Here is a 22,503-nt window from a genome sequence, read left to right as displayed (position 1 = left end):
TGTATTCGTGGTAACAACATTATCCCGGACCCTCATTCATAAACCAAAGTTTTTGTAAGGCGAGTTATTATCTTACTCTGGAACAAACGGATCTTAACCCTAAACCCTGAGACCAAGAGGAACATAATGCATGAATTCATGTCGCGGAAGGATAATTACATGGTTGGAAGGCTGTATAGGTGAGTAACTAACAAACTGTAGCATTAGCATTAGCATTAGCTACTGTGTGTCCCAGGTTGCTATGGCTCCGGAGTCCCAACTAAAAAGTATAACTGCAGACTATTTATTTAACATTGAAATAAAAATTGAAGTTCACATGAAATGAAATGCGAAAAAAATGCCATATGCAATTGCTAGCTCTCTAAATCTTGGAGGAGATGGAAGAGGTTGGAGAAAGGTGAACGGACAGACGGACAGACGGACGGAACGACAAACATCCTGCTCTCCAATTAGGATGACTAATGGTTATGTGATGGTGAACAAAATGAATGGCTTAATCACATGCAACATTATATTCAATTATGTAATTTGTACAAATTCCTGTTATGATCAAAACACTTGGGGTGAGGATTTTCTTTTTTTCCATACATTTTCTTTTTTACTACAAATCAAATGGTGGCATAAAAATTATGCAATCTATGTATCTGAAATGAATGTTTTATCCATGTTGTGAGAGTTAGGCTATCCCTGCATACCAGCTCCTGGAGTCAAACACAGTTCAAAACAACCCTTTAAAACTATTGCATCAATCCACTGACTTCAAATTCAAAGAGTATTGTATGTAATTCATTCAATATGCAATAACAAGTATTAATTTCTAAATTACTCAGTGCCACTGAAATAATTTTTTTCTGGGGCAGATGGCTGTGAAAACTGTGTCAAACTCTATACATACATTATTCTGCACAGTGAAGGTCAAACATCACAGTGAAGTCACTATGAACAAAACACATTTTTGAGTGGAAGGGAACTTTAATAGCACTGTGACATAAATCTGTGCTGAAGGGGCACCGCACTGATTTAACACATGGAGTATGTTTAGTCTGTGAAAACACTGAATGATGTCTTCTGTGGCTCTGGACAGTTTTGCAAAGTCTGATGTCATTATAGGGTTTTTTTTCTTTCAGAACAAATAAGAGAAAGCAATACAAGCTGAGCATGGAGTTAGATAAAGAGAAATGGACATAAAGAGACATTGGAATTTACTACTGAGCTGAACTGAGGGGAGGTGATAGAGATGGAAATGAAGACATCTGCATTCACAGGAATACTCGTGTCAGAATACGTTTTGCGGGCCTGCCCTTTAGTGGTCCATGGTGAATCATTGGTTTATCACGCCCCCTACCGGCGATAAGGAGAGTCACAATCACCTCACGTTGTCACCGCCCCACCGGTAGATGGCAGTGGAGCCCTGCATTGCTCTTCCTGTCGGCACCGGGGACGGAAAACAAACAGCCAGAAAACACAAACAATGGGGAAGAAGCACAAAAAACACAAGTCCGAAAAACACGGATATGAAGGTATTTAAGTAACGGATAGCTCAAACATTTATCCGCCTGAACCCATTAATGTTTTAGTAAAAAATATTTGTGGTGGAATAACCCGCGTCCGCGCTTGTTAGCTGTGCTAGCTAATGACTTAGCCGCTAGATAGCTGCTGAGATAATTTAGCTGTTTGTTGTCTTCGTATCACTATCATGATGCTGCTGTGCGGTATGAACACAAGAGTAGCGATATAACATTGCAACACGAGGCTACGCGTAGCTGTACTTTCATTGTAATGTTTGCTCTGTAGATTAAGCTAACTATTAGCTTGTATTGTTTCTATCAGCCTCTCCTCCGCTGTCAGCTGCAGTCTCAGCCGTATAATAATAATAATGATGTTAACAATAATAATGCTTGATGGGTGTCTGTAGAGTACGGAGAGAGGCCACTGAAGCTGGTACTGAAAGTGTCCGGTAATGAAGTGACGACGGGGAGCTCCAGTCGGGATACTTTTTACGATGAGCAGCCGGCGGACTACGATAAGCCCAAAGACAAGAAGAAGAAAAAGAAGAAGGACAAAGAGAGGAGCTTTGGGACACCAGAGGATGACAGGGGAAAGAAAAAGGTATCTGAAACCCCCTTTCTGCTACTTCTATATGAGACGGCCAATAATGCTCATTTGACTTTATGGAATTAATAGTCTGCATTGCCTCATGTTTAAAGTTTGTTTTTGTTTTAAAATATTGTTAGATGACAAAGAAGAAGAAAGGACAAGATGCAGAAGTAGAGGATGACCGGGAACAGAGCAGAACTCCTGTCCGGTCAGAGCTGGATAAACTGGAAGGTAAAGTAATCCCAAATCATGTTTTGTGTGAAGTTTTGTGTTCTTCTAAGTGCATTCCTTGACTTTGCTTTGTGTTTGATTTTCAGCCGAGAAAGAGCAAACTCCTCTGCAGGAAGCTTTGAACCAGCTCATCAGACAGCTCCAAAGGTGCAGCATTGATTATGTATTGTTTGTTTACTTTCTTGTTATAGTTTTTTTCTGTCTGAGCGGTTCATTGTATTATGAACTGACTCCTCTGTGTTTTATAAACTGTGTTCTCTTCAGGAAAGACCCTAGTGCATTTTTCATATTTCCGGTGACGGACCTCATTGCTCCCGGCTACTCCTCAATTATCAAGCGTCCTATGGACTTCAGCACAATGAAGGACAAAGTAAAGAAAGAGTGCTACCAGTCGTTGGATGAACTTAAGGTATATATGTCTACACTGCACACAAGTGTTATAATGTATATCCAATAATCACACAAGTGGATAAAATAAAATAAATTCAGTATGGAATAGGTTAATAGTGGATGGATTTCTATCATTTTGGAATCCTAACAAAGTCAAACTACGGTAGTTTTTTAGTTTTTAATTTGGGTGTTTGTAGCACCAACTATGCTATGAGTGTTGGCTAGGCTATACTGGTGTCAAGCAGTCAATTAACTGTAGTGCACTCCAGCGCATACGTTTTGTATCTTCATTTTGTTTCATAACTGCTGTTTTTTTTGTCAAGTGTTTGATGTGCGATGTGTTGTTGACGCAGGCTGATTTCAGGATCATGTGTGAAAATGCCATGATTTACAACAAACCTGAGACCATCTACCACAAAGCTGCTCGGAAACTGTTGCACTCTGGGATGAAGATCTTAAGCCAGGTATGAAACTGAAGGTTCAGGACACGTTCTTTAAAAGAGTAAGGTGTAGCAGTGATTATGTTGGAGCCATGTATGATGAGTTTACGTGAAAAATAGCGAGAAAGACCCTTCAACAGAAAAACACTCTTCTAGTTCAAATCTGGATGGTATTTACTGGATTTAACATTATTTTAATTAACAATGTAACTGCACTCATTCAGCAGAGTGTAGCAGGTTTTACTTTTCTGAAACAGATGGGGGCAGCAGATAGCCTCAAATTGTCCTCACAGTGATGAAATTCAGCATCATCATCACCAACCAGCAGCCAACCAGTTTATCAGGCATAATTGTTTGTCTTCTGTGATTCAGCTCTCTTTTCTGATCCAAAGTGGAAAAAGTGAATAACTTCTCATTGTCTTTCCTGTAGGAGCGGCTGGAAAGTTTGAAGCAGAGCATAGAGTTCATGTCCGGCCTCGACCCCTCTGCCAAACAGCCTGGGAAGACAGAGGATCAAGGTGGCACCAGCCTGGATGAGAAAAAAGAGGGACCCACAACCTCAGAAGGCAGCGAGCGCTCCCAGACCCCCAGCACCCCCAGGTCCTCTAACCTGCTGACTTGTTTCCTTTAGTCGCAGTCTTAGTGTAACATAACACAGATGATATCTCAGAGATCTTACACAGATGTGTCAGTCCAGAAATGGATGAATGCTCTTCCATTAACTACAGTTTCCAGCTTTCCTGCCAAATCATGTTTTAAAGTCTGAAATAAAAGCTGTAATGATCAGTGACCCGTCATTAATGATAAGACAGAGATAAGTAATCAATGTAGCACATTGATAGGAACATTTTCCCAATCTGTCAGTACTGTCAGTTTGTGAGAGCTTGTTTTCCATTGCAGTGAATCAGCTTTCCACTGTGAAGCTTTGAGAATGTGAGGAATGCCTTACAGCATGCTGCGTCTTGTTTTCTCTCGTGGCCGTGCATCTTGGAAATCACTGCGCTGTTGCCCAGTGATGTAACACAACCTGACAATTAAAATCACGTGTTGCTCATGATTCACCGTCTGAGGAACAGCTGAGAAACACTTCCATTGTGCTGACTTTGATGCAGGCTCCTTTTACCTTTATGCCTCACAAAACACAATATTGTTTAAAAAAATATATCAATACTGTTTAATGACATGAACAACATGCTTACAGGTAGATGATCAAAGAAATAACCTTCAATGAACACAAGTGCTCACGCAGAATGCAGTGTTTCATACTCTGTGCATGCTTCCTTTTCTTACCACACTGCAAAAACCTTTTTTTCCATTCATGGTCAGAATGTCTCATCTGTCGTCTTTCAATGTGTGTTTCCTCTACAGACAGGACAAAGACTCCAAGGACGAAGCGGCAAAGGCAGAGAAAGAGCTTCAGGAAATCCGCAAGGTCATCGAAGAGTCTGGAGGAAAGCTGTCCAACAGAGTGCTGCAGTGTGATGTAAGGAACCGGGGTTAAACTCTGGATTTTTCTTTTTCAAACAGACACTAAAAAAAATGTATGATGACATCTTTTCTTTCAGACTGATGGCACGAAAAGTAATTGAGAAAATGTGAATTCTTTCCTTTCCGCCTAATACAGAGTCTGTTGTTTTTAAAGGTTTTAAACTATTAATTCAGACCCATGACACATACAACCAAGTCAACTCTCATACTAAAAAATGTCTTTTTATTGTTGTAGTTGGAGTTTGCGAGGCGGAAGGGTGACGGCTCCACCACTCTGGCTATTCTCAATCCAGCAGATCTTGCAGCAGGAGGTAACTCCTTCTGGGACCTGAATAGAGTTCAATAATTAGTCCATTATAAGTTGATCAACAGGAAAACAACAAGCAACTATTATGATAATCAATTACATTTTTAATAAAAAGTTTGACATTTAATTAAAAAACTTTTTTAAGCAAAATATGTGAACATTTCAGCTTAAACTGAATATTTGAATGCTGGAGTGCTGATTGGACAACATTTCTTGACATTATCTTTGGATTCTGTGACATTTTCCCCCATTTTCATACATTTTATAGACTAAATGATCAATTGAGAAAATAATCAGCAGACTAATCAATAATGAAAAGAGTTTGAGGAAGTATTTTTGGAAGTTGGATAAAATAAGCGTTTGCTGTCACAGATGTGGGTTACTGTCCCGTGAAGCTGGGCATGATGTCCAATAGGCTGCAGACCGGCGTGAACACCCTGCAGGGATTCAGGGAGGACAAAAGGAACAGGACCACTCCAGGTACTGGACTGTGCGCATATCCAATATCTTGATATCTCCTCTCTGCTGCTTCAGTGATAATGAGCTGTGTGTGCGTCTGTGTGTGAAACAGTGTCCTACATGAACTACGGGCCGTTCACCTCTTACGCACCCACCTACGACTCCAGCTTCGCCAACATCAGCAAAGATGATTCTGACCTCATCTATGCCTTCTATGGAGAAGAGTCCAGCCTGCAGGGCTCAGACAGGTATGTGCAGTATGACCAGGAACGCACCAGAGCTCCGTGGCATTCACACAAAACGTCACTTCAGGCATTCCCGGCTGATTACTCTCCAGATGTTCCTCTTTTTTTTCTCCACTGCATTCGCTCGGTCTGCAGGAAGGTCAGCCGTCAGCCGTAGACATGACCTAAACCTGACTTGAGCCCATCAATCTTTACACTTTGGTCTCATCAGGACTGTCATTACAGAGGCAGCAACAGCAGCTGTACTTGGTCACGCTCATGTAATTATGCCCCTGAACGGCGTCCCTCTCTGTTGTACGTGTACAAACTGCAATACCCCATTTTTTTGTAGCAGAGTAAGATAGTTGGTTGCTTGCAGTGGTAATCGAGCATGTCCCACTTTAAAAAAACAAAACATATTTAACATATAGCTCTGCCAAAGTAAAGAAATATACTGAAAGAAAACATAGAAAGAGTTAATGCCTTTCTTTCTATTATGCTTCAGTGTCCAAAAAGCATAAAAGATAGTGAACACCCTCAGCCAGCTTCCTCTGGCAGTCAGTCTTAATCTTTTGAACAGACTTATCACATGTATTTTTACTACATTTTTGAACTACAATAAATCTTTGGAAACATTTAGTTTTTGCAAGGCCGTCAAAGGACACGTATTGTGTGTATGCGGCTTCACTATGTGTGTGTATGTGTGTATGTGTATGTGTTTGTGTGTGTCTGCTTTTTATTGCATCTGTTGAATCATAGCAGCGGAAAGCACTTATTTAGTTTAACTTTACTCTGCGGTTAGGTTACTGCTGTGTCCTCTGTTCAATCCTTCACTTTTCTTCATGGACCATCAGTAACCTTTGTTTTCCAGTGTGTGTAATTAATTGTTAGCAGCATATGTTTCTGTTTCAGTGTGTAAAAGGTTCAGTTGTTGCCTCACCGAGTGTCAGCAGAGTCAATATCAACCTCTCGTTATTCGCAGCCAGCAAATGATTGTGATTTTTAACCGTACCTAACTGCTTAAAATACGAGTGCCAAATGTTTGCATGTGTGTATCTGCAGCATGACAGGGTTCCTGGCCAAATCGGATGAATACGTGTACAAACTGGCAGACAATCTTCTGGATGCGATGACAAATGGAGAGCATTCAAAAACCCTGAAGGAGATTCAGCCAGTAAGCACCTCCTGTGATATCTTTACTACTTAGCTTAGCAGCAGAGGACACAAACTAAAGAACGTCAGTTGACTGAATGAGATGTTTTCTTTTTTTCAGCTGCAGGTGCCAACAAATACACGAGAGGACAAGGATGATATGGAGGTGAGAGATGAAAACAAAATCTGGAGCTAAATTCTAGATATAAACCCGCTCTGTCCCCCCCAGTGATAAACAGCTTCTGTACTTTGTGTGTCACATTGCAGCAGAAATGGAAATGATATCAACTTCATAGTGAGAAATATCAGCAGGCGCCGCGTAACACAAAACCCGAGCCGTTCACCCTCGTGAGTGTTTGATGTGATGTGTGAGCTCCCGCTGTGCCGTTGTTTGGCGCCGAGCACGTGTTCCTGTGTTCAACCTCGTGTGCGGATACTTCTCATTTCATTTTGTCATCATAGATGGCTTTTGCAGATGGCTGCTGCATCAACCAGCTGTGTCAACATAGCAGGGGCCTGCCTTTTAGCCGCGATCCATCCACGCATGGAAAGAATATTTCCCCTCTAAACACAGCAGCGCTACTCACTCAAGGCCCCCGCTATGGAGAGTTTGGAGAGGCCCGTGTTTTCTTTTAGTGCCCGCTGGCTGCTCGGCTCAATCGCTCCTCACAGCAGCGGAGGAAACCGAAGTCGAGGCCCCTCCACCAGGCACACAGCAACCCTCTGTCCTGGCTGTTTGCTGTTCTTGGCCGCTCTCCAGTTTACTCTCATCCCCTGCTCGGGTGTTGCAGCTTTTCATTACGTTTGATTTTTATTGGAGCGAAGAAGCAGCGTGACTAAAGAGGCTTCAAAAGGCCTGGATGTTCCGTCCGAGCGTCAGCTGTCCAGTGTGGAATGTATTTTTCTAATCTGACTAAACACGTTGTGTGTGTGTGTGTGTGTGTGTGTGTGTGTGTGTGTGTGTGTGTGTGTGTGTGTGTGTGTGTGTGTGTGTGTGTGTGTGTGTGTGTGTGTGTGTGTGCGCCCCACCTCAACCCCCCTCCTGTGTCTTGTAGGTAACTGAACCCAAAACACCCAGCTGCAACAGGCTGGACTTCCTGCGTCCTGGGGTAGGCCTGCTGGAGACTGAGGAGCTGTCTGCAGGTAAAACTGCCAACACATTTAGTTTGTTACATTCAGGGCTACAACTAACTGCACGTGAATCTAAATTTGAAGTCATCTTTTTAGGCACTTTTTTTATACTTTCATTCTATAGCTGACAGGAAGAGTGGAAAAAAAGTTGAAGGACATGCAACAAAAATCTCCAGCCAGACACAAAGTAGAGATCAGCAAATCCTCACAGGACACGTTTGGCATCTTTTCTTGAACGATGGCTTAAATGATTTATGATCAAATTTTCGATTGTTTCAACTGCAGTTACGTTGCATATCCAAGTCATCATGTTGTCACTTAGCATTAAAGAGTGTAAATCAGTCACATAGATGCAAATTCATGAGAAACAAGTGAAAAGGTAAACACATCAAATGTCTCATGGTGTCCACAGTTCACAATCTGACAGTAAAACCAAAACAACTTTAATAATGAACTTTTTCATGAATCATCACAAATTTGACAGACGAGCAGGACTCTGATCTCTGAACCTCGTTTGTGGTTTTCGTGTCTCAAAGGAATATGTGAACAAAGAAATTCTTAATTACACTCTACTGTATGAGCTATATATATTGAGGTGATTTTAAAAAAGAAAAGAAAAGAAAGCTCTCATCGGAAGCAGTTAGTAGGGCCATTTAGCACTCAGCATCCCATTATCTGTCCTCCTAAATCATTCTAACTGCCCAAAGTGTTTTTTCTCCCCCTCTTTGATATTAATGTAGCAAAAAAGGGAAAAATCACTCTGAGTCAGGGTCTATAAAGAATGAATGTGAGAGGAAGTACCAACTGTGTGTGTGTGTGTGTGTGTGTGTGTGTGTGTGTGTGTGTGTGTGTGTGTGTGTGTGTGTGTGTGTGTGTGTGTGTGTGTGTGTGTGTGTGTGTGTGTGTGTGTGTGTGTGTGTGTGTGTGTGTGTGTGGTCTTTCTCTCCCCCATCATAGAGGCTCTGCACATCCAGCAGAAACTGGACGAGACTACAAAGCTCCTACGTGACTTGCAGGAAGCACAGAAGGCGCGTCTGAGTGCCAAGCAGCCACCTAACATGATCTGCTTGCTGGCCCCGACTGCGAAAGAGCTGGACCTAGGTAAGAGGCCCCTATGCATGGCCCCCTTTGTTCCCCCACTGAAGCCGTGGCCAGCTGTAGACCTCGAACAACACTTCATTTACCTCTTTAGCATTCTGATACAGATGCAGTTTGTCTTCTAGCTTAAAAAAAATTGATGATGGTCAGATGCTGATTTTATTCAAATCAACAATATTGAGGAATCTACATTAGGAAAAACTAGCATGAAAGAGGCATTTTAAAAATAGTCACATTATTACTATACAAGCTATCATCTAAAGCCACTTGTCTCCCTACCTATGATTGGCCCCTGCTGCCTGTTTGAGTAGAATTATCCTCTCCTGTGTAATAAAAGACAAATTCATTATGTCCTGTTGTCTTGATCACGTTTCCTCTGGTCTGCAGCTGAGAAGGTAACGGGGAACTTGGCCTCGTTGACAAGCCAAGTGGCCCCATGTGACGTCAGCAGCGTGTACGGCATCAGGAAGGCCATGGGTGTCGCTCTACCTCCTGAACCCTTCATAGACCTCACAACAGGTAACACCTGACTGCACCAACAGCTCAAACCTTTGAGTTTTACATGCTGGAAATGAAGTATGGCAAAGATATGCTAAAAGTTGGGAAATTAATATACCTGCATTTCTAGTGTGAGATAAGATTGGGATGTTAAGTTCTAACTTAAGCTTACAGACACTGTAAAGTTCAGCATAGAAGAGCATAGCACATCTAATATTAATACGTGTTATTGTTTTCAGTGCAGGAGATGTCTGAACCAATGGAGACCTTGTCAAGTCAGGATGCGGTTGCAGCTGTATAATGAAACTCCAACTACTCAGTTTAATAACATCAATTTTGTACAAAAGGTGCTTTTTGTGTGACATTTGTATGCATTTCAATCAATAAACCTCTTTTTTTTAAACCCAAAAACCTTGGATGTTGTGAATCATAGAAAATGGCAAAACCACAGACTTAGGAAAACATTTATTACATTCTGCAACTGTACAAAATTCAATGTCACATTTGTTCACATAAAGGCCAATACATGATTATGTAACCACAGTTACAGACAAGATGGCGGTCATGGTAAGGCCACAAGACTAATCGTTTTTAGAGGCACGGAGAGCGATTCAGGTGATTACCTGAGCTGGAGCCAGAAAAACATTCACAGCAGGCAGGATGTTGGATCATACAGACTTAAGGACACCAAGGAGAGGGCCACAGGTTTCCCTCATTGCAGCATATATGCAGACAGCAGCTAAAGTAATGACAATTGATTTCTTGTCTGAGCAGAATAAAGAAACAGATGGCAAACAGACAGCACATGGATTTATGTATTTCCTCCTCAAATATCTCATCATATAAGTATTATTAAATGGTTGTTACTATTGCCGATCTGCACAGCTGGAACCTAAAATATACTCGCATAAAAAATGTTGAACCAGAATTTAAACTTATGGGGCTCTAATCAGAGGTGTATTATTTGTGACAATATAGTAACTTAATGATTAGAATTTGGCAGGAAGTTAAACTTTTTTTTGTTATCTGAACACGTCCCAGAGTGTTGTATATCTCCTGTTCAGCATGTTTGTGTCACTAAAACAGCTCCACGTGTTTCACTCATTACACAGTAAGAGAGCAGAGTGTCCTCCTCCTCTCAAACAGGACAACCTGACGGGTTTTAAAAATATGATCCAAACAGAATCCATTGATTGTTTTTTTTTTTTTGGACACGAGGTCTTCAAAAATGACATGAGTGTATTTGGCATTAGTATAATACACGTTTTTTTCTATCACAAACAACATCTAAGTTAAAGACAGACAAAAAGTACAAAAGTGACGGATCACTGGACAGATATGTGTTGCGAATAGAAAAATATGGTGATGGTACGTACTGTCCATCCCTCCAGAAATGACACATGCCTCCACCTGATCTGTCCAACAGGTCCCGAGTACAAAGCGTTGATTCAGTGTGACGTCCGCGCACAGTGAGGCAGCAGTTCCTCTCACTATTCTCACTCAGCGACATGGCAGGAACACGGCTGTATTACAGTCAGGTCTGTCTCAACTCTTGTGGCGTGCAACAGTGTGTAAACTCTTGATTTGTGTACATGAGTCTATCTCCAGTCCTGTTGGCTGTGGCTGTCTGGCCTCAGCTCAGCCCCATACCTTGCTGCTTGCTCATGTCGGTACACAGAAAGAAGGTTTTCAGCTCTCCTTTCCCCTTGACGTTGATTAATCCTCTGCAGTCGCACGAGTAGCCCAGCTTGTGCAGCACGTCGGATGTTTCCTCTGTAACCTGGAAGCAGACACAGAGGACGTAACGCACACCTGCAGCTGAGAAGACTGAAATGTCTTCATAAAACTCAAATAACAGTCCCAAATCCCTGAAAAACTAACACCTGACTCTGCTTAATGAATACACGTATCAACTTACACCTTTAATATGACAGTATAATCACTATGATAGAATTACAGTTTGGGAATAATGCCATTATCTGAGGCTGCACTGATCTAACTCAAGTTAAAGCATGGTGTGCTTTGAATCCACAGAGCAATAAGGTGCTATTTCATATGAAAAACAAACAAAACTTTAATTTCATCAGATGCTCCCTTGACTGTCAAAGTATGGGAATGGATTTTTTTTTCTGTCCCTCTTAAGGCAGATAAAGAAAATCTAATCTGGGCCAGCGTTGGAAACAGGATCTGTGTAAATCCAGCTGTGATTGTGTTGAGATTTGCAGTAACGACGGTCAAGTTCTCACGATAATGTGAGAACTGACATGTGAATGTTTGACCTTTAAGAACAGCGGATGAAATATTGCTGTTTGCTTTGGTCGGACTGTGCTGAATGTACCTGGATCTTGCCGAGCTCCCCGGTGCTCTCCATCCTGCTGGCCACGTTCACCGTGTTGCCCCAGATGTCATACTGAGGTTTCCTTGCGCCGATCACTCCAGCTATCACCGGGCCATGATTAATACCTGTGGAAAAACAAAAAAAAGGCACACAGCTCAAGTTAAACCGAGGGGGAAACACTCCTGTATTTCATGATCGACTGCATGCTATCCAGTTAGAGAAAAGTAAGGCGCCATGTTGTGGTGAAGCAACAACATCGACAGAATGAAATTACACGATCAATCAGATTGTAATCAGATTACACGGTTCAATTATACCTTGAATTTTAGTGCAAACTGAAGTTAATTTGAGAAGAGCAAATTTCTAGCAAAATAGTCAAAAGCTAAGAAATTTGCATCTATAGGAGAATATATTTTAAGATGGCCTTCAGACATGTTTTAAGATGTATAGAAAAGACTAATTTGAATAATAATTTGTGTCTGATAGGGTTATTCCTACAAAAAAAGTTCAGTTATTCAGTTAAAATCCTCAAATGTTGAAATGTAACAAGAAGAAAAACATTTTTTGAGTGGAGGGGGACTATAAATCAAATACAACATGAAACACAAGAGAGGCTTCTAAACACTTTAATAGCTTTTCATTAAACATATACTTCTGGAGAGTTAGTGGATTTAGTTTCTCATTGATAAGAACATTCTGCTCTGAGCCACATTTTGAGTGTTTGTGTTACGTATGTTTTTTATCTCCTAAAAATGTAAATGTTTTAACCAAACTTTTGTCTGAGATGTCTGCTCAGAATCAACTGGCTGAGAGTGACTGTGTCGAGACCGCAGACACAACACACACAGAGGGGAATTTTTTCTGTCTCATTGCTCGTGTATGACGTCAGTGTGTGAGGCAGAGTCACACTGACCGTCCACGTTAGGCGGATACTGTGCTGCAGTCCTGCTAATAACACTGTATACAGCAAATTCCTGTCAAGGATTACATTAGCGTATAAAGATGGGTTCACTCAGACATGACAGCTTTATAATGGAGCATCAGTGAATGCATCTGCTCTCAGTGCAAGAACACTAACTCAATGCCAATCATGCACTGTGTAAGCAGAGAAACCTGCTGGGTTATTGTGTCAGCACTAACAGAGCTGGATACAGTGCAGCGCAGCGTTCAGTCAATGAAAGGTTTATGCTGAAGCTGCCAAGCGGCCCGAGCACACTCACCCACACGAAGCCTGAAGGTATTGAAGGAATGTCTGTTGATGCCGTCCAACTTGCCAATCAGAGCGATGGCAAACTCCACCATGATGCCGATCTGGGCCTGCTGCCTCTCCCGGTCCTGAAAGAACATGTCATTCAACAGCTTCATTATGAATGCTTTGTGTTTATGACACGTCATCAACTTTCAACTGTATTTATTTATATAGCACTTTAAACACAACACGGTTGAGCCAATATGCGTCACGCAGAGTCACCGCTATTGCAAAATCACTAGTGCGTGTGGTATTTTTTAGTGGTAAAGCACTTTAGATAACATAATTTAAGAAATGTGATAGTTTTAAAAATATGAGATCAATCTGACCCGGGTTTGACCGTGATCTATAGGAGCAGCTACTCTACCTGATTGTTCTCCTGAACAGGAGCCCCACTAAGCCCTGCAGCAGCCATGTAAGTGCTGCCAATTGTCTTGATCTTCTCCACACCGCTGAACTTTGGTTTGGACAGCAGCTGTTGAGTTAGAGAAAAAACAAAATACAGAAATTATCATGTTAGAACTTCACCAGCTTTTATCATTTACAGTATTTATTTCTTCCACTATTATAATCTTAATAATAATACTGTGCTATTTCAGCCCTATCATCAGGGAAACATCTGGAATGTGGCTGAGTTAGCGTTTGATTGCTGCACATAAACAGTGACCAGTGAGACTGGAGGGATGAGGATGAAAGAGAGAGCTCTTTCTCCTCTTGCTTTGTCTTCCTGACCTCGTCAAAGTCGGCGATGATCTCGTTGAGGAGCCTCAGGCATTCCAGGCCCTCCTTGTTGATATCACACTCGGTGTAAAATTCTTTGAAATCCGGCACCGAGGCGAACATCACACACACGCAGTCATAGGACTTGTAGTAGAGGTCCTGTCGGGACAAAATCCAAGACACAAGAGGCACAGTAAATCATTTTACCAATGATGTGACTGGGATTGTTATGTTTTGAGAGGGCAAGTTTAATTTTGAGACACACATCTCATACTAGTTCTGTTGTGTCTGCTAATATTAAAGATCAATTTGCAATTCTGTGCAAAATTTGATAAAGTATGTTGTACCTTTGAATTATTTCTAAACAAATTACTGTACAATACAACGTTAAGAGGAGAAATTTTACAATCTCCAAAAAGCATCACCCAAGTAGAACTTCTTCTGCCTCAGCTCTGTTAGCACAAGTTATTAAAATGAAACACAGAAGGAAAGCAAGATACTGGAAGGCATCAGTGCAACAACTTCCTATAAATCCTGTTAGCATGATGCTCTGCATCATTTCTCACCTCTACAATGAAGTCACTGTCAGTGACAAGTCAATGATGTCATTAGTAAACAGTCAGCAGTGTTAATGAGCAGAGTATTATGTCTCTTAAGGACAAGTTCCCTCTGCTTTTGTCCCTGAGCGAAAGTGATGATACTGCTCTGGCTGACATTTAGAATCACTTAAAAAGTAAACAAGTTCATGCACATGACCTGAACATGCTGCTTTCAGAGCTTTACTCACACATCAATACTGAAATGGTGGTTTATAAAAAGGTGAGAAAACCTTGACCTGACTTACTCTATATTAAAAAATTTGCTGGCAGAAGCCATTATGAGTATCTAACTTTTGATTACATTTCACAAATAGTGTGCGTCCACTCAGGTGGGCAACAGGAAGTTTGATTGGCTTTGCCTCTAGATCGCAAAAAAATGATGATAATTTCACTTTTAATGATGGTTAATTATTACTGATTATGATACAACATGACTTTTAGCTGCATGTCTCCCATTGAGGTTTTTTTTTGCTTCCCTTTATCACTAATCCAACAGTTCATTACAGGAGGAAATATCCAACCTAAAAACCTGCCGCCCACCACATATTTCCTCATGAGGAAAACAAATGCAGTGAAGTCACACCTCGTTCTTTTTATTCTCTCCAACAAAGAGCGATGCCACATGCGCCGGCAGCACGTTCTCCAGCAGCAGGCGGTTCAGATTCTCTCGGGTCTCGATCTCATCCTGCTCTGTGCGGTTCTTGTACTTCAGCAGGAAGTCCTGGCGGAAGCAGGACTCATTCTAGGACAGAGAAACATAGTGAGGTTGATGATATATATTATAAATATGACCCTATAGGTTTAGAATTCAATTCTGTTTACATGTTTTCAGTTTATCTGTTTTGGGGGGAGGGGTATAAAAACAGGAAATATATAAAATGAAGAGTGTGATTACCTGCTGTGAGATGATGAGCATAGTGACTAGGAACAGGGTGATGTAGATGCAGCTCATCACCTGGGGGTGTTTCACCAGGCCTATCAATTTCAGGGTGTAGTCATCTTCGCTGTTTGTAGAGCAAACAAGAACATCCATTTACATATTTCATACATGTTTTTGCATGTATACACAAGTTAATACCCTTAATATGTCTATATAACCACCAACACTCTGCTGTGGAATTATTTTACCCATTAACTACAGTTGCAATTTGTTATCCAATATTTTGGATAACCAGAGGATGAATGAAATCTAAGAAAAATGACAAATATCCATTCATTACCAATTCCTAAGCTACAGGATTCACTATTTACATCCAGCCCCACCTGCTGCAGTTGCAGTTGCCACCTGCTAGAATCTGAGCACAGAGGATGTTTCCGTAGTCCACAAAGAGGTCCTTGTTGGTGCTGAGGATGATGATGTAGTATGCTGTGGAGGCTAAGGTGAGGAAGAGCACCTTGAGCTCAAAGCTCACCCGCAGGAAGACTCCACATGCAACAAGCGAAAGGATACAGCAGTATACAGAGTACTGAGGGGGAGACAGAGGGAACAAATAAAAGTAAAATTAACTGGCTAGTTGTAGATATACTGGTAACAAGATAAGTAAGATTATAACTTTACTATAACATACTATAATGTAGTTGTAAGCAGACATTTTGAGTGATTAATAATGTCTTTGTTGCAACTATCACTCATCTCTTCTGTGAAGCATTTAACTGGTATATAAACAATTAATGAGTGATTGTCAATATAATAGATAACAGTTTGTATATTTGTCAATCAAGCATTTATTTTATGAAATATATTTTTTATTTATTATGCCTGATAACTGACTAAATTCCATCGAGTGATGAAGGCCTGAAGATGTGGCTGAAAGTTGATCTTGAAGTTATTGTTTACAAAAATATTGATATACAGTTATTATCATGTGTTATATTATATTGTTCATATGCTGCTTATAAATGCTGAATAGAAGGGATATGTGAATACTTTTTAATTGACTGTTGTGCCGACATACTCACCTGATATGATGGTGCCAGAAAAGATTTTAGTGCTATATAGTATCCAACAACTTCATTGTGATTTTAATTGTGGAATGGCATACTTGTTAGAGCTCCAGCCACCCAGTAATCCCCTAAATTCACCTAGCAGGGACCACATCCAACATATCAAACATTTTGATGAGGCGTCTGATGTTTTGGCCCATGCACTGTATTCTTTTGGCATTGCTGCAACTCTCTAGTCATTGCGATGCACAAATCCCTTCTCCTGGCACCCGCTATCATTCATTCACTAGAACGCCATTAAACTCCATCAGAACTACTTGCAAATACCTATTAATCCAGTTTTATATGAATAAACATTCCATATTGTTGTTCTACTATTGTGTATGCTTAACAAAGCCATCACTCACAGGCAGGTAGAAGAGGTTGTCCTCGATTTTCTGGCGATTGGAATCATTTGTGTGACACAGGTCAGGATCATCAATTGAGCGGGCTGTATCATGTGTTGGGATGAAGCACTGCAGAGAGATGAAAGAAATGTGACTGACAAGAATCCACTGGACAGCGAGCTTTGAAGTTTGGTATGACAGCTATGAGGTGTAGCAGTGCTAGAAATAGCAGGGTACATAATGTCCTTCTTACCAGGTTGAACACTGCCAAGATAATGATGACCGCAGCCGTTATGGTGGCCAGAGGGAGGCGCACACACGGCCGCTTCACTACTGCCTCCGACACAGCTGGCAACCACTGGCAGCTTGACAGCTTCTCTGGACACAGGCACTGCAGACGAGGAAAAAAGGGGGAAAGATGGAATCAAACTGGTATGCGGAGCGTGTGACTTTTACAAAGTCATCTCTCTCCAGACATCATGTGAGTGACTTTGCACTGGCTATTTCCAGTGAAGGAATCTGTCTGAGAGGAGGAAACACTGCCGGTCAAGGACTGAATGTCAAGGTGTCATCCACCAAGTCAGTAGGTTAGCTATTGAAAGCTACAGCACAGTGAATGAGGGCATAGCTTCCATGACATGTTTCCATGCTCACACTGGCTAATTCTGGCACAGTGAAACAGGTATGTACACAACTACACACATATTCACGTATCAAAGCACTTCCCTATTGTAACATGCATGAGTTACATTTTTGCCTGATGAATCTCTTATTGTCAGCTGCAGGTGATGTTGGATACCTTGATTATCTTTCTATTGTATAAAGACACCTTTATCCTACTGTCACAGGCCTCTGCATATTAGTAGATGATCATAATGAAACATTAGCTTTCATGTTTGCAATTAATAATTTGCAATAATTAAACATGAATTGTCAATTACAACTAATAATAACTAACTAAAAATTAGACACAGAAATGGTTGTTTATTGAAAATCACACTCCACCTGACTCAGTATCCGTGTACTTAATTTGAAATCAAAAATGTATTCTTGACCTTTGAAAAGGGAGTTCCTTATTTAGTTTTTAATTTAGAAAATCTCATTTGTGCACTCCCGGTTGGATGAGACGGCCCAAATAACAGAGGGCTTAAGAAAGGCTACTGACAGATGGTGAGTAAAAATTACATTCTTCCTAAAGGCCTGGCTTGCTGTATTATGGCATTTATCTTGTATAGCCTTCACACAACTGCAATGTAATTCTCTATAAATAAATCCACATTTCATTTTGTCTTCTTATACACTAGGAAATTAAATTAATTGAATACAACTTTAGGCCTCAACTCATGGGTCACTCCCATGTAATGTTGTCAGGACCAGGTCATTGTAGTGCATGCGGCCTGCCTCTGATTCTTTTCAGCTGGTCTTTGCTGGAGGGTTTTTTATTGCTCTATTTTCCTCTTTAAAATACTCGAAAGATGCCCTGTTGGATTTAGGTTGAAGGTCATAGTTTTGACTTTCTTCTTCTTTAAAAACTCTTGTGTGATTTTGCATTCATAGTACAATCTATAAAATGTATCTCCCCTACACCTTTTGCACTCATGCATCCCAATATCAGCACATTCCCAACTCCATGTTTCACAGTCTGCAGTATGAAGTCACTGTGGTAGTCCTGGCCAGATCTACACCAAACATGCTGGACCCCATCTGATCCAAAACTACTTTATTTTGGTTTCATCAGACCAAAGAATGTGCCGCCAGCATTCATCAGGCTTCTTTTCTTGTTCTTTGGCAACGTTTAATCTTGCAGTTTTGTGCCATTTTTTGAGCAATGGTTTTATTCCTGGATGTTGTCTGTAGAGGTTGACTTTATGCAATGTCCTTCATTCTGTCTGAGCAGTCACTGATACACCAATTTCCACAGATAATCCTTGTGCCAAGTCACAAGTACTTCCCCATCTGTTTTTTAATGCAAAGTTGCATAAATAGCAATTTATGCGTGCTGCATTTTTTGAGGACGGCCACTGCGCCTTCTGTTAATGGTAGTATGGGAACTCATGCATCTCCTAACCACTGCTACAACTGTGGCTTGGCTTCTATTCATTAGCCTTTTGACGACTTTATACCTTCTCCCATTTTCATGAGTTCTCAGTTACTTGTTCAGGGAATTCCTCATCATGTGGAGCCATGTAACGTTAAACAACCCAGGCCAGAGGTGAGAAAGTTGTGGTACTTTTAAAACCTCGTTCAGGCAATTAGTCTCAAAAGGAAGTCACAGGTGTACTCATTGTTTCACTGAAGCTGTAATCTGAGGCCTATATTTTTAATTTAGTCTATCTGACCTGTTATGAATTAAAAATAAGATCAAATACCCTATACTTCACCCTATACTCCTAGAAATATTACAATTATTGTACGCTTATACGATTTTGATTCATTTTATATTATGGTGGTATTGCACAGAGGTGTATTAAGGTTTGTTATACACTGTATGTGTACTTACCATTGATCTGAGAGAAGAACTAGAAAACAACGTATTGTCTAGAAATATATATATATATATATATATATATATATATATATATGTTTGCTACATACTCCGTGCTGGTCTACAGAGTGGGCCTTTGTGTTGCAAGACAAATGACAGACCTTTTATACTAACACTTAAGCTGCATTGAGTGTGGCTGAAGGGGTATGACAGGTTTGCTGTGCCTTTGAGGCATATTTTTTTTGTAATTTTTGCAACCTAAATGCTAACTGGGACAAACTGCCTGAAAAGAGGTGAAACTTGAACTTAATCACTTGAATATCTAAATGTTAAATGTGAATGGAAGACTTGACACACTGACCTGAAGGTGACCTGCGAAACAGATGGCCAGGGTCAGTAGCAAGACACAAACCAACACTGCAAAGGACGTCCCCAGCATCTGTCGACTAAAAGAGATAAAAAAAAAACAAAAACAAAGATTGTGTCAAAATTAAAATCAGTCTCCCACTTCTCCCATCAGTGTAGACTTCGTAGCTTGCTTTTTAATTAATACTTGACATGTGACAAATGATGCCTCATACATCTCAAGACTCAAGGACAAAGAAAAAGAGCCATTGTTTCTCCTTCCCAGTTGCAGAGTAAGATAATAGATGATGCTGATGATGATGATGATGATATTTTTGACAGTAATTAACAGAGCAAATTCTGGTCATACTCACTCCTTTGTGACAAACATCTGAATCAAAAAGATGCAGAGGAAGATGAAGGTGGCACAGCCAACGTAGTGTTTGAACATTGGCAGATCCAGGGCTCGGTACTTAGAGGGGGAGAAACAGAACACACCTGAACTGCTTGTTTAGCACTGGGATACTTGAATGGAAATGAATGAAAATGTAAAAATATAAATGCTATCAATTTGCAGCTTCATGTTAAACTAACCTGTTTCTCCAGGTCTTTCTTCGGAAACCACAGAGCTAAACTACTACTCTCCTCAGACTTAGACCACTGCCTGTGTGAGGGAGGAAGGAAGACAGGACGGAAGCAGGAAAACAAAGAAGGAAGAGAGGGAGAGAGGGAATAAAAAAGAATAATAAGAATAGATAATTGCCCTGACGTGTATGTAGCATCTGCACTGGCTCACGTAGGGCATGAACAGTCTCAGCGCTGCTCTCTTTGGGATCACATTTTCAAAGCTCTTTGTGATTGTGAACTTGACACAATGAGCAACACCTTGGAAAGAATGTATGATTTTTCACCTGCGGTCTGTTTGCACTTGTGTTGATATTGTTCAATAAAGAAGCGTATACTACCTGGTGTTTACAGATCATAGATAAGCAAGACACCCGTGGAAAGGTAACAACAATGTACATTTATCATTTCTGTTCATTATAATTAAAGACTACAAAAATGATCCATATAACCAATTATTAAGGCTCATAAGATCTTATTGCCAGAATAGTTAAATGCACTCCTGGTTAAATAAAACATGATTATGCCATAATTATTGCAGCATTATCTTAATATTAAATCATATCTCTTTATATTTGCTGCCCTTGGAACAAATTATAAACAGATTTAATATTGCATATCTTTTGCAGATGACATCCAACTCTACTTACAGGTGTTATATATAACATTTTAGTGAGATGACATTGATGATAAAACTCTTGAGAGATCTGCAGAAATGTGTTCATTAAGACAGAACAATGAGAAGAAGAACATAATGGCATTCGTTTATGTGCACGTGTTCACTCCAAGCTCCTTCTGTCTGCGAATCACCTATCTACTACAGACATGGAGTTAAAGTGTGATGGATGTGTGAGAAGGAGAGATGCAGATATAATAGATGATCTGTTAATGTTTCATGATTTTTAATTTGTGTTTTAGAATGTAATCCCTGTGGAACAATCAGAAAATAACATTTTATTTCTCTTATTTACTGCTTTGTTCTCGCTACTGCTGCTCCCTCTCCTTGCTGTATCACTACTGCGCTCTCTCTCTCGGCTGCTCTCTCTTCTTCTCTTGCCTTCTTCTCAACCTATTTAACCCATAAAAACTACTTAGAAGGGGTTATCTGCCTTACAGGATTCACTACTGATTTAACCTTTTGCTACATTTTCTTTTATTGAAAGATAAACATAAAATGTGCTTTAACTTGTTATAAAATTGACCTACTTGCTGCTGAGCTCGTCTATAGTCGTAGTCATCTCATTGTGCAGCTCCTCATCAAACTTACTCTTCTGGGACTTGTTCCTGCACCGGAAAATGCAGAGACAATTAGGAATAGGCAGAAGTGCAGACAATGAGACATGAAGGATGACTGGAACAGATGCTGGAAAACCAGACCAGGTCATGCAGGTTACTCAGGTCCAGTTTAGCTGCGCTTGGAGGCAACTTGGTTGATGCCATTCTGAGCATTAGTGGGAAAAGAGAGATTTGGTTTATGCCTGGGAGAGAGTTATGTAGAGCGGACGCAGAAAAGTGTGTTAGATGATCTCTGTGGGATTCAGCGGGAGTGTTTCTGCTGTGCTTCTGCTTGGAAACTCCCTATTTTATCAGGAAGGAAATACTTGCACAGATGCACAGCCCGAGATACACACAAGCCCCAGTCAGTGATCAGTGTTAATAGGAGCATGTCAGTCCACTAACAGAGGTTACAGGGTTTCTGATGGCTTTTCAGATCACATCTTGCCCTGTTACAAAGAGGTAGCAGTGAGAAACAGTGAGATAAGATAACAGCAGTGAACCACTGCTGAGGTTAGTGTTGGGATAGCAAGGCTCTCCACTAAGGCAGTAGTTCTCACTCTGGGGGTCAGGACACCACATGGGAGATTTCTGAGGTGGGGGGTCGTAAAAAATAAATGGTGGGAGTGAATTATTTTTGTTATATTAGAAATAATATTCCAATGTGTTATCATTTGTTATGATTTGCATTGGGGAAACCGCATGAAGCATGCAGATTGAGGGGCATTTATGAGCAATACAAAAAAACTAAAAACCCTTTAATCAAGTGACTATGAGAAGGGCATCTTTGTTTTTGGGGGTCACGCACCAAAAGATTGAGAACTACTGCGCTTAAGGAATGAGGACCCTGCGGACCACGAAGGCCCCACTCACTTATAGCTGCTGAATGGAGAGGTGGGCAAGGAGAACGGCTCTTCTAGAGACTCATCAAAGCTGTCAGGGTCCAACAGTAAGACACAAACACAAATTCATCATAACACAGTAGTGGGGAAGCAATAAAACACGGCTAATGATTGTACTATA

General features: G+C 40.7%; 2 protein-coding genes across 3 annotated transcripts in view; one reads left to right on the top strand and one right to left on the bottom strand.

The window, feature by feature from the left end:
- Window positions 1–1,443: 1,443 nt before the first annotated feature.
- On the top strand, window positions 1,444–9,918 carry brd7 (bromodomain containing 7). Its single transcript, XM_062441937.1, has 17 exons — window positions 1,444–1,520; window positions 1,916–2,109; window positions 2,235–2,328; window positions 2,415–2,475; window positions 2,593–2,737; window positions 3,072–3,182; window positions 3,589–3,758; window positions 4,527–4,641; window positions 4,882–4,957; window positions 5,326–5,433; window positions 5,525–5,660; window positions 6,699–6,810; window positions 6,910–6,954; window positions 7,844–7,931; window positions 8,877–9,020; window positions 9,405–9,536; window positions 9,755–9,918. Exons 1-17 carry the CDS (start codon window positions 1,472–1,474, stop codon window positions 9,814–9,816), a joined length of 1,842 nt encoding a protein of 613 aa, XP_062297921.1. The 5' UTR covers window positions 1,444–1,471; the 3' UTR covers window positions 9,817–9,918.
- A 57-nt stretch (window positions 9,919–9,975) lies between these two features.
- The window catches only part of adcy7 (adenylate cyclase 7), a 60,933-nt gene continuing 48,405 nt past the window's right edge, over window positions 9,976–22,503 (bottom strand). Inside the window, exons 13-27 of one of the 2 annotated variants that reach the window (XM_062420104.1) lie at window positions 22,354–22,413; window positions 21,412–21,489; window positions 20,176–20,245; window positions 19,956–20,053; window positions 19,598–19,682; window positions 17,005–17,142; window positions 16,773–16,880; window positions 15,685–15,887; window positions 15,317–15,425; window positions 15,005–15,163; window positions 13,835–13,981; window positions 13,470–13,577; window positions 13,074–13,188; window positions 11,854–11,978; window positions 9,976–11,295 (exon numbers count right to left, since the gene is read on the bottom strand). In XM_062420104.1, coding sequence (XP_062276088.1) covers window positions 11,149–11,295; window positions 11,854–11,978; window positions 13,074–13,188; window positions 13,470–13,577; window positions 13,835–13,981; window positions 15,005–15,163; window positions 15,317–15,425; window positions 15,685–15,887; window positions 16,773–16,880; window positions 17,005–17,142; window positions 19,598–19,682; window positions 19,956–20,053; window positions 20,176–20,245; window positions 21,412–21,489; window positions 22,354–22,413 — 1,750 coding nt within the window. In that variant the 3' untranslated portion in view covers window positions 9,976–11,148. The remainder of the gene's footprint in view (window positions 11,296–11,853; window positions 11,979–13,073; window positions 13,189–13,469; window positions 13,578–13,834; window positions 13,982–15,004; window positions 15,164–15,316; window positions 15,426–15,684; window positions 15,888–16,772; window positions 16,881–17,004; window positions 17,143–19,597; window positions 19,683–19,955; window positions 20,054–20,175; window positions 20,246–21,411; window positions 21,490–22,353; window positions 22,414–22,503) is intronic. The other variant, XM_062420095.1, reaches the window with a different exon arrangement.

This window comes from Scomber scombrus, chromosome 1 (assembly GCF_963691925.1).
Source record: "Scomber scombrus chromosome 1, fScoSco1.1, whole genome shotgun sequence".
NCBI classification, from domain to species: Eukaryota; Metazoa; Chordata; class Actinopteri; order Scombriformes; family Scombridae; genus Scomber; species Scomber scombrus.
This window is presented reverse-complemented; position numbering and strand designations above follow the sequence as displayed.